Source organism: Schistosoma haematobium, chromosome ZW (assembly GCF_000699445.3).
Source record: "Schistosoma haematobium chromosome ZW, whole genome shotgun sequence".
NCBI lineage: Eukaryota > Metazoa > Platyhelminthes > Trematoda > Strigeidida > Schistosomatidae > Schistosoma > Schistosoma haematobium.
Window position 1 is genome coordinate 2,732,450 of NC_067195.1, and position 12,869 is coordinate 2,745,318.

The window sequence follows — 12,869 nt, forward strand, 5'->3', positions numbered from 1 at the left end:
AGACTAATGAAAGGAATATTATTCCAAACAGTGTCGAACATAGTACAAAATTGTCAGGTATTTATAGTTTTTAGTGAGAACGAAATCATCATTACAGTCTTCCAATCCGCGTACAGCGGGTTATTAGCATTATCCAATGGGGAAGCTACACGTTGGAATTCTAGAACATTCTTCCGAAAGGTGATTGGATGGAACGTCTTCGGCTCCTTCTGAGCCTCTTACAGCTTCCTCGAGTTCACCGGTGGTCCGTTGTCACACAATCTCAAGTTCTTTGGAAATGCGCATATGTTTTCTTTTACAAATTGACTGAATTCTAACATTTAAATCAGTTGATACAACATTAATGATCTATAAATAACATGCCCACTGAGAGGTTTGATATTTCTGGATGTGTTATGATTAAATAGAAATATTGAAGATCTGTCTAATGCTCCATAATTTTAAGTGATGCCTCAAACGTTATAGATCCATGACAAGCACTAATTCAGTCAGTCAGTTACAACAAAGCACCAGGAACGTATATAAGCATCGGTTCAAGTTGCAATACCTCATTAGCACAACAACACGAACACCAGATTCATAGGAGTAGTTAACTCAATGATGGTATTATATAAATGAAAGATTTTATGTAAGGATATAGTACAGAAAGAAAGAATTAGTTGATACAAAGAAAGATATGAAGCAATTTCAATCTCACAATTTAAGGGTAGACAGAGTGTGTATACACCCATACCATTGTGATCGGTCGATTCTGAGCCATGTCACACACAATCTCCAACCATTGGTTATGATAGTCACACGGACACCAACCAAGTAGTCTGCAGCGATCAACATGGCTCATACTAGAATTTAGTGACCTCAAGATGTGATGCCACGTTTTGGTTTGACTGCCCCTAACTCTCTTCCAACCATCCCCAACACTAGTTATCATTGCACACCGTGGTAATCGGTGTTCATGCATTCGTAACAGGTGATCAAACCATCTCAGTCGATGAAGATTCATGGTGTCATCAACTGATTTACCATTATCATTTCCAAATACCCTGTATCTTTCTAACCTCACTATTACTTAGGCGGTGGTACCAGCAGATGTAAACAATATTTCTAATGCATCAATGGTCAAATATTAGTAATTTACGAGTATCTTCTATCCTTAATGACCATATTTCGCAGCCGTAATGTAGAACAAGACGAATTGCTACGCAGCATATTTGTCCCTTAATCGGTAGACGGATATTTCGCCTTCATCAGAGTTGACGTAAGTTGGCAAAAGCCAAGCAAGGCTTATGAATCCGTGCTGAGATTTAGTCAGACACTAACTAATTAGGTCTGATCAGACATCAAAGATAAGTGAAATTCTCAGCATGTTCAACTACTTAGTTCAGATGTTGATGCAGGTCAGTCGATGAAGATTCATGATATCATCAACTAATTTACCATTATCATTTCCAAATATCCTGTACCTGTCTAATTTCACTATTACTTACCCAATGATTTCCAGCACTAATTAATTTATCTTCATATCTAACTACTATAACATTGAATTATCTCCTATTCTTTTTAGCTTCATTTATACAAGAGAATAATTCAAATTCACAATATAATTCACCTGATAATTTACAATCTACAACTTATGGTATGAATCCATCAATACAAACATTACCATCTACATCATCTACATCTATATCTAATCATCCATCTACACTTTTAATTGAATCTTATCATTGGAATAAATCAATACAAGGTGATCCAATGAAATATCTTGAAACAACTGGTACTAATTCTATATCATTATTATTAACATTTAGTCGATATTGTTATAAATTAATCATTTATGCACCATTAGGTTATGTTATCACTATTCTTGGACGTCAACGTTCATCAATTCATATCAATAATCAATTCATTCAATTATCTAATAAAGATATTCATCAATCAATCAATATATTATTTGATGATTATGATTATATATTATTAAATGGGATTACAATCTGTCCATTATTAATTAAATATTATGCAAATCAATTGATTCAGTGTATGTATAATATTGGACAATCTATAGAAATATTAGTACATTTAACTGAGATCTATGTATCTTACATGACTACCAACACCATCACCACCACCACCAACACCACCAACACCACCACAACTACCACCACTACCACTACTCATAGTAACAATAATAATAGTAGTATTATAATAAATAATACAGAATTGAATGAATTAGAATTTAAAGAAAAATTTACAAATGCTATAAACAATTTAATTACTAAAGAAAATGAACTTAAACAATTATTATCTATATGGCCTAATCAAAAAGTAAGGAAGTGTATATTCTTATTGTTATTTAGAAAGTGTAATTAATCAATCTCTTGTTAGTAATATATGTGTATCTTGTGAGTATTACCGCGATATTGACTTAATTCACAAGATTTTTGTAAGCAATGATGGATAGTGATTAGTAATGGAATTCAATTTGATGTAGGTTTTGTTCTATTTGGGATTGATCAACTGAATGTACCTGGATCTTAAAGAGTTGATGTTCACTCTGGAACTTGAACTCAGTATTATTCGCTTCAAACGCTATTGTGTTATCTACTTAGCTACTGAGTCCTGATAGCCACTTACTTGTGCAATGGGGTGAATTTAAATTCACATGGTATTATTTGGCTTGTATCTTTCCATTGAGATTTAAGACTGAAATTGATCAATCTGTTATCGGCATATGTGCATACTGTGCGTATGTCTCGATATTACATTAATTAAGCATTTATAAGCAAATATGGATAGTGACTAGTAGTGGAATCCAGTTTGATTCACGTTTCATCCTATTTGGGATTCATCAGCTGGATATATCTGTATCCCAGGGTTTGAAGCGAAAGGTACTTGGTTCGAATCCTGAAGTGAAAATCAACTTTGGGGTGCAGGTACATCCAGCCGATGAGTCCTAAATAAAGACGAAACGTGCCTCTTGGATTTCACTGCTAGCCACTATCCATCTTTGATTGGATATATCTGTTTTCAGCATAAACTTCAAATAGAAGTGAAGTGTTCGAATTTCTCCTTATGCGTTTCACAGCTTGTTCTGTACAGCTCGATGTTGATTGGTTCTTATTGACCTTAGATTTGTCATTGTTTACTTCTTTGTTTTCGTTGTGTTCCCCATTGTTTTGATTTTCGTTCCTATATTTGTGCATAATTTTTCTAATTGGTTGATATATTGGATCAATAACAATGTGCTTGTTGATTGCTGATTTACCTCAGTGCCAGGCTTCTAAAATTTTTCTGGTGTTTTTGGAATTTCCTCTGCCTTTGAGTAACGGTAAAGTGAGCTTCAGAGTGTAAACCTAGTAACTAGGACAAAATGAGGGTTATAAACCTGTGGGATGTTGGTGGAGTTCTGTGCACAGAACAAGCTGTGAACACACATATGGAGAAATTCGAACACTTCACTTCTATCTGAAGTTTGTGCTGATGATGTCGTTCAGAAGAACGATGAAAGCTCCACAACCAAACCATTCAGCTCAGAGAACAAAACTCCACCAAAATCATCCATCTGAGCCACAAATCTTCTCCACCATCTCAAAACCTGTGAGAGGAATTCGATTTATGGATTATAGTTGATGGTTAAGGTTAGGAATTAGATTTAGGGTTTTCATCAAGATTTGACATCAGGTATAATGTCAAAACTTTATTTATCCAAATGGATGAGTGAATTTCGCTACAAAATCCGACACCTATTATCTTATACCTGATTGGTTCATCCATAAATTATAGTCTCGTCCTTAAGTTGTTTAGTATATATATATATATATGAAAGATTTCCCTAGTTGAGATCATGAGTCAATTGAAGCTAGATCACTATGGAAAATCTGGAAGCACTGGACGACCGTTTCGTCTTATTATAAGACTCTTCAGCAGATATATGAGACTTCAAAAGAACAGAAATAGATTACATCATAAAGTGTTCATAACATTCAAATATCATAAGAAGGTTGTGTAGTGATCGAATAGTCAGAGAAGAACAAGGAGGATTTTTATCATGGTTTGTATTTATGAATTCAGAACATGATGAACATTTATTAGATAGAACATAATACGTTTAGATCATATTGTTATATCTCAACGAGAATACTGAATGGTAACTATTCGGATCTATTAATGAATTAATACTATACACATTGTCTTATTCTATAACTATTCAGTAACTAGATCATGTATATCTATATTCCTGTTATTATACGCTTTATTTTGACTCAAAGATTATTATTATACAATTCGCCGTCTTTGAGTTATGCCCTGTCTATTAATTACAGTCACCCACATTCACAGCGACTTTTGGCTTAGATCTTGTATAAATGTTATTTTCCATTTTATAGTATGATGTAGTCTGTTTCGTTTGTATATAAACTCAGTATGTTTGAAATATCATGATTCATATCATAGAGGCTGAGATTAATGTTCTGAACTTGATAGGCAGAGCCAGGTAGAAAGAATGACCGATAAGAACTCTAGACTTCTCGTACGGGTTTATGCATCATTAATCCGGTTGATAAGTCACTATTCTTGAATTGACAGTATCATTACATCATATATATTGATAGGGGAACAAGGCCACAAGGCTATAATCTGTAATCCAGTTTTAAAGATCGTTAAACTGGAATCTCTATTAGATTCCTCAGTAAATTGTTAGTTGAAGGTAGTGTACATCATGGATTGTTACTAACTAGACAACTATTGAAAATTAAAAGAACACCAGATGGATATCTTATGGGAATATTGTTGAGTCGGCTTTCCGAGAACTGCAACAGAGCCTCCAGAGGCCCTAAAGGAGCCGAAGAGTCACAGTCAATCAGAGCATGATCGAGCTTTCTAGAATGTCAACGTGGCGTGCTAATATTGATCAGTAGTATAATATGTCTTTTAGCGGATTGGCCAAAATATGATGTTGATTTAACAAATGTTAACATCTATAAATACCCGTGTTTTTCTGTACAAAGAATGAATCTTTGGAGTAAAGTGTTTTTCGCTTAATTTTCGCCTTTTCTCTCGATTTCAGGTCGCTGCGTAGTTCTAGCTTGTGGGTTATCAGAATAGCTTAAGAACTGAATAAAGCGTTCAAATTAACAAGACTTATCAAATATGTAGCTTTTTAGTGTATACAACCTAACAATCTTGGAGTAATACAATCTTCAATCGATTTGCGGATATTCAATTTGATCCCTAGTGCTTTGTTGATATCTATTACAAATAAATTTCTAAACTAGGATATAGTAGATGTTTGTAGTGTGGTGTCGAGTCGCGGTTGACTATGAACACCACTACAAGAAGTCTACGTGCCATTGAACCGATAAAATCACCCGTAAGCCAAATATCAGAAGGCAGTTGATGGCTGTAGTCGAGATGTATTTGTTGGCGATCTCGTGGTATCGAATGGATACCGAGATCGTGCCAAAGGAGTACAAGCGTGGTAAGCGAGCGTAACCCAACCCGTGCAAGGTCACAATCAATCGAAGTTTAATGGAGCAGTAATATGGCTGTCTTTAGCACAGTTAAGCAAACGAGCATAGTAAAACAATCACTGGTACAATTGATTATAATAATGATTGTTTCCATTAAACCCATCGCGTTTTCTTGATAAAAGTAGGTCACTACATGTTCAGTACTACTTGGTACTCACAAATCTCATTCTATGTGTCATAATTATAATCCTAAGTATGATATACTTTTCTATTTAGATAATTAAACCAACTTTATTGTTAATACTACAACGTTTCACTGAAAATTCTGGAACGTCCGATATGAATTATGCTTGGCGTATATTACAAACAGATTTTATTACAATCAATCCATTTCGAGTAGTTTATAGTCATGGTAATATGATGTAATAATTGTCTGTTTTGTTATTATTTCATTGATTAGCTCGTTTAGGTATATGTAATGATATGGAGTTCAACAAGTAGATTCATATTGATGACATTTAATTCATGAACCGATTGATGTTAGACAACCACTGAGAACCTGAAAGCACTGGAAGGCTGTTTCGTTCTATTGTGGGACTCCTCAGCGGTGTGTATCCACGACTTTGCACCTTGGGATTCAAACCCATGGCCTTCAGTCTAGCGCGCGAATGCTTAACCTTATCATTTTGAAAATGATGATGTCCTTACTAGCGGCCAAATTTAAGATAGATCTCTGAAGCTCTAGTTATCATCTATGATAGATAGAGTTCAATGATGTTGAAAGTGAGATAGATAACAACGATGGTAAAGGTTGTGAAGGTAGTTAATTTAAGTGAGTTTGGAGGTTGTAGGTGTTTAATACTGAGAAATCTCATACTAGTCTGAAACAACTTTCCACTATTCCTTGGTTTTAGAATGACTGGTAATGAAATATGATTTTACTTATTCAGCATGAAGTTTAAAAGTTACATATTGACGATTAACTGTTTGTTGTTTTTTACAATAAAATTGGAGTATCTATATAAAAGCAAATTATTAGTGAGCACTAAAAATTACTGTCCCATACACACGGAAAAGTGCAGATGAAGACAACTAGTGAAGCAGAAGTCTCTGCATCAGCAGGCTTCAACATACTTATTTACTTACTTACGACTGTTACTCCACGTGGAGGAGCATAGGCCGCCAATCCACACTTTCCTGTCGTGAGCAGATCTCAACATATACAAGGGAAAAAGGAAGGTCCTCGAATACAACACGCTGAACACAAACCCAATCACATTTGATGGAGAAGCTCAGGAAGATGTGCAATCTTTCACGTATCTGGGGAGCATCATCACCAATGAACAAGGAGGATTTGATGCAGACGTAAAGGCGAGGATTAACAAAGCAAGGACAGCATTCCTACAGTTAAAGAACATATGGAACTAAAAACAACTGTCAACCAAAATCAAAGACACATTCTTCAATACGAACGTCAAGACAGTCCTACTATGCGAAGCTGAAACATGGAGAACTACTACAACCATCATCAAAAAGATAAAAGTATTTCTAAACAGTTGTCTACGTAAGAAAGTAAATGTCCGTTGGTTGGATATCATCAACAACAACCTACTGTGTGAGAGAATAGACCAACCTCCGGTCGAGGCGGAAATTAGGGAAAGATGTTGGATGTGTATAGGACGCACATTGAGGAAATTATCAAACTGCATCCCGAGGTAAGCCCTGACTTGGAGTTCTGAAGGGAAACAAAAAGAGGAAGACCAAAGAAAATACTTAGTCGGGAGTTGGAAGCAGATATGAAAAGGATAAACAGGAACTGGAAAGTATTCTCAAGGACAGAGTTGAATGCAAAATGTCGATGGTTGGCCTATACTCCTCGATCAGTGGTAACAGGCGTAAGTAAAATTACTTTTCTTTCAAATAGTTTTTTTGGTCGACGTAGATAACACTGTGGAGTCCGAAAGAAATACGTAGAAACGGCTATGTAGTCTTTCAAGATTTTAAGTGACTTTCTAGAAAATATGACAGAAATTTAGTTGATATCCATAGTGTAGTAAACAAGAACACACGTCGGGACAATCAAGTGTCATATACTACTTATGTGAATATAAGTAGCTCACATCACAATAGGAATTATATTTTTTCTAAAGACTTTTTTAACAAAAAATATTTCAGAAACGGTTTCAAATCCTGCTCCTTCAGTTATAACAAAACAAAAATCAAAAGTGCTTAGTTCACGTAAGTATTGAATAGATTTATTGTTCTTTCCGAGTATTTTATTTGAGCTGAAATACCATATTTTCGTTATTTATTTATTTAACCACATAAACATTGATAAAAGAAAGCACCAAATAGATATGAGCCACATAAATCATTCAATTTATATGGGTGCTGGGATACTGTCCGGGCGCCCAAACCGAAACAGGCACTATTCTTAAGGGCCACAACAGAGCCTTCGACCCGAAAGCCTGATCCACAAGGCAGTGGAGCAACCCAAGGAAATACATTCTCACGGTAGCTGGTAATCAACGATTGGTTCACACACATTTTGTTTCTTTATGATCCTGGAGCCCATGTGCACCAGCTGTTTGGAATGAGGGTTTTCCAACTTCCCTAGGTGAACCTCTCGTGTCCACCAACTCGTTTAAAGCACCAGATATTTGCTTTTTTGTTCTCTCATTTCTGTAAACAACAGTAATGCGGTGATAAGTCAGTGAGTAGGACGTCACTGACATTGGCTGTATACGTGTAACCATGTGAGAGCATTTGGGAGTGAGAGCCTAATGTCCCCACTCTCGACCGTACCGTGGAATTTGGGGGCAAATCGCCTAGTTCAATGTGATTTTCATTAGCGGTTGTCACTGTATGAGTTAAATTCTAACATTACCATCTCAAAGAATGAACATCCTATTTACTTCCACTTCTAAAGGTCAAATTTTTTATTTGAGCGATAACAATGCTAAATATCAGAAGGGGGCTTTGTGGAGATTTTAGGGATTTCAATAGTTTAAATCATGATTTAATTGAAGCTAGATCACCATGGAAAACCTGAAAGCACTGGATGGTCGTTTCGTCCGTGTGTGGGACTCCTGGGTTTGAATTTCGCGGGGGATTGTGGATGCGTAGTGCTGAGGAGTACCACAACAGGAGTAGACGGCCGTTCAGTGCTTCCAAGTTTTCCATGGTGGTCTAGCTTCAACTGTTTCATGATTTCAACTACTGAAATGCTAAATATGTGTTTAAAGCTTCCTGCTGATAATCAACACTCACAAATTCAACATCTTTTACAATAATTGAAAAAAGTTTTTGGTGGAGTTTTGTTCTCTGAGCTGGATGGTTTGGTCGTGGAGCTTTCATCGTTCTCTGAACGACATCATCAGCACAAACTTCAGATAGAAGTGAAGTGTTCGAATTTCTCCATATGTGTTTCACAGCTTGTTCTGTGCACCTCGATGTTGATTGGTTCTTGTTGACCTTAAATTTATCATTGTTTACTTCTTTGTTTTGGTTGTGTCTCCCATTGGTTTGATTTTCTTCCTATATTTATGCATGATTTTCCTGATTGGTTGATAAATTGGATTGATTTCAATATGTTTGTTGATTGCTGATTGACCTGAGTGCGAAGCTTCTAAAAATTCTCTGGTGTTTTTGGAGTTTCCTCTGTCTAAGATTTCTACATTTTCCCAATCCAATGAATGTCCGTAGTTATCCACGTGTATTGATATAAGTGAAGAGATCTCATGGCGTTTGACTGCTAATTGATGTTCATGTAGGCGTAGGTGGAGGGGACGTCCGCTTTGTCCGATGTAGTGTTTGTCGCAGTTGGTACAATTTATTTTGTAGATGAAAACACAAAACAAATCAAACATCATCTACAAAATAAATTGTACCAACTGCGACAAACACTACATCGGACAAAGCGGACGTCCCCTCCACCTACGCCTACATGAACATCAATTAGCAGTCAAACGCCATGAGATCTCTTCACTTATATCAATACACGTGGATAACTACGGACATTCATTGGATTGGGAAAATGTAGAAATCTTAGACAGAGGAAACTCCAAAACACCAGAGAATTTTTAGAAGCTTCGCACTCAGGTCAATCAGCAATCAACAAACATATTGAAATCAATCCAATTTATCAACCAATCAGGAAAATCATGCATAAATATAGGAAGAAAAATCAAACCAATGGGAGACACAACCAAAACAAAGAAGTAAACAATGATAAATTTAAGGTCAACAAGAACCAATCAACATCGAGGTGCACAGAACAAGCTGTGAAACACATATGGAGAAATTCGAACACTTCACTTCTATCTGAAGTTTGTGCTGATGATGTCGTTCAGAAGAACGATGAAAGCTCCACGACCAAACCATCCAGCTCAGAGAACAAAACTCCACCAAAATCATCCACCTGAGCTACAAATCTTCTCCACCATTGAAAAAAGTATCATTTTAAACTTTCAGTTCTAGGGATTTGTTCATATTCAGTTTCAGATTTATACGCTTCATAAACATTACTGCGGACTCGTATGCTATAATTGAATAGGATTGGATCCAAACCTATCTAGCTTAAGGGAATAGTTACAAAGCATCATTTAGAAATTATTTTATAGATTCAGCTTAGTTGATCGAGGATCTGAGCTTTCGAATCTAAACTATGATCTGTGTAATCAGAGATTAGTTGAGTAGAATCAGCAATCATTGAAGATTCACTACGATTTTGTTGGGGATGCTAGAACACCCAGAACTAACTTGGTAAATGTCTTGCTTTTGTGATTTTATTTCTGGATTTCGCACCAAAAGCGCCCATTCTTACCTTCAAATTGTATTTTCTACTTGAAAGGATCCTAAATGTCATTGGTGCGTTGTATCTATTAATATGTGACGTTTCCCAGGGAAATTTTTATGTGCTATATATTCGCCTAAGTTGTGTGCTTGTTATTGTTTTTGCTTTTGACGGCTTGTGAAATATACTTTCTCTCATCTTAACCTGAAATTCTCACTCTAATTAGTGAGGCTGGGGTGCATTGGAATAATTTAGCTGTCCTATGATTGGGTCTCTGAGTCTTCGTTCCGTATACTGCCCGGCAGTTCGTTCTGTTTTACTTTACGGCTGCGAAACGTGACCATTAAGAGTTGGAGATATTCTTAAGCTACCAGTATTTGATTACAGATGCCTGAGAAATATTACTCACATCTGCCGGGGTCACCGGGTAAATAATAGTAAGGTTAGACGCAGTGTATTAGATAATGATGGTAAGTCAGTTGATGAGGTTGTATTTCTTCACTAACTGAGATGGTTAGGCCACGTGTTGCATATGCTTAAACACCGATTACCACAACATGCAATGCTGACTGGTGTTGGTGATGGTTGGAAGAAAGTTAGGGGCAGTCAAACCAAAACGTGGCATCACACCTTGAAGTCACTAAATTCTGGTGTGAGTCATGTTGATCGATGCAGACTACTTGGTTGGTGTCCGTGTGACTATCATAACCAATGGTTGGAGACTGTGTGACATGACTCAGAATCGATCAATCACAATGGCGTCAATGCATAAACTCTCTGTCTTTCCTTAAATTGTGATATTTAAATTGCTTTATATTTTTCTTTCTACCGACGAACTCTTTCTACCAGTACTATATCCTTATGTGTAATCTTTCTCTTATATATTACCACGATTGGGTTAACTACTTCTATGAATCTGGTGTTCATTTTACTGTGCCAATGAGGTATGGCAACTTGAACCGATGCATATATGTTCCTGGTCCTTTATTGTAGCTGACTGACTGACTTCGTCCTGTTCACCAATTTAGGTGATTTTTTAATGTTTTCAAATATAGCAGATTCATAACAGAGAAACATATTTATTAATTTTTTACTACATTGCATTAGGTTAACAATGAACGTTGTATAAATGAATCAACTCGAATAGAAACTATAGTGAAATGAAATTCAAGTAGTGATTACTACTACTAACACTACTAGTACTATTCGCACTACTATTACTACTATATATATCAAACATTTTTCTCTTTCAATAGGTGGAGAGAAAGCTAATCAATCAGTTAAAATGTGAGTTGATTTTCATGTTTTGTATAAAATCAGTGTTATAAAAAATGATCCCGCTTTGATGGATGAATGAATGAAGTTGATATGATTGTTTGTTTAACTGTTATTTCATTTATTTATTTATATATTTAAACACAAGGACGCACCAAATAGATATGCGCCACATAAATGATTCGATTTGTTTGAGGGCTGGGATACTGTCCGGGTGCCCAAACTGAAGCAAGCGGTTTACTCAGGGTCCACAACCAGAGCCTTCGACCCAAAGGTCTAATCCAAAAGGCAGTGGAGCAACGTAAGGAGATGTAGTTCCAGAGTAGTCGATGACCAACAGTGGTTGCATACACCATTTGTTTCCTTAGGATCTTGGAGCCCATGTTCACCATTAGTTTGGAATGAGGGTTTTCCAACTTCCCTAGGTGGATCTGTAGATCACCAACGTAGATGATCTATGTCGAAATGATTGGAGGCCGACTCGAGTTAGACGTGAATAGTGTGACGAACCAACTAACGTCGAAGTCACACCTCGTGGTCAGCACCTTACGTGGACTACCTTCATTGACGTAACAAGGTACTATAGATGCTTTGAAGACTGTACAACACAAAGGACGTTATTACAGAAATATATTAGTTAAAGTAGATACAAGCGAAAGTAAGACCACTGCCGCACGGGCCAGTCCATGGCGTATGATTAACTAATGCGCGTTGCTTGTACATGACCTTGGCAGGGAGCGATGATCTGTTCGACATTCAGTGATCCAACTGCCAGATGATTTGGCTAGGGCTCAGTGACATTTCACTGGCCCTACAATACTCCCCACCAGATTCAACGGCCGTTTGAATCGGTACCAAACATGTTGGGAGCAGTCGCGCGCCAGAGAGTGCCAAACGAATATTATAAATTCTCCAGGTATTGCTTATCTGTAAAAGAAATGGAAAGGAGGCGGCAGAAACTGGTCGGGAAACAGCGAGTCATAATATGTTAGTAGGACCTTGGTTAAACGTAAAGCGATTAACCATAGAAATAATGAAAAGAACAAAACGTTTTATTGTTCTATCAAGTCGCGCTGAAATATATAGCCTTGACAAGTAATTCAGTTCCTCCGATGACAAACGTTAAGTCTGCCGCAAGAGTAATGATGCTATAGCGATAGTAGGATAAGTGTTTTATCAATCGACATCCATATTTGTACTGTCATTAGTTTAAAGTTGTAAGTCGGACAGTGTCGTTGACAGCTATTAATTAGTGTCGAATTCTAGTTATATCTATATCTAACAGACTAACCGTAAGTACAGAAGTATAACAGTGAAGAGTGGTCGTGATTTCG

The 12,869-nt window shown here is 36.6% G+C and overlaps 1 protein-coding gene across 1 annotated transcript in view; it reads left to right on the forward strand.

Annotated features, from left to right (window-relative positions):
* The window catches only part of MS3_00010274 (uncharacterized protein), a gene marked incomplete at both ends in the record, with an annotated part of 51,877 nt that overhangs the window by 16,073 nt on the left and 22,935 nt on the right, over nucleotides 1-12,869 (forward strand). The window contains 4 exons of the mRNA XM_051218638.1: nucleotides 1,565-2,322; nucleotides 5,742-5,877; nucleotides 7,641-7,703; nucleotides 11,517-11,547. Coding sequence (XP_051070144.1) covers nucleotides 1,565-2,322; nucleotides 5,742-5,877; nucleotides 7,641-7,703; nucleotides 11,517-11,547 — 988 coding nt within the window. The remainder of the gene's footprint in view (nucleotides 1-1,564; nucleotides 2,323-5,741; nucleotides 5,878-7,640; nucleotides 7,704-11,516; nucleotides 11,548-12,869) is intronic.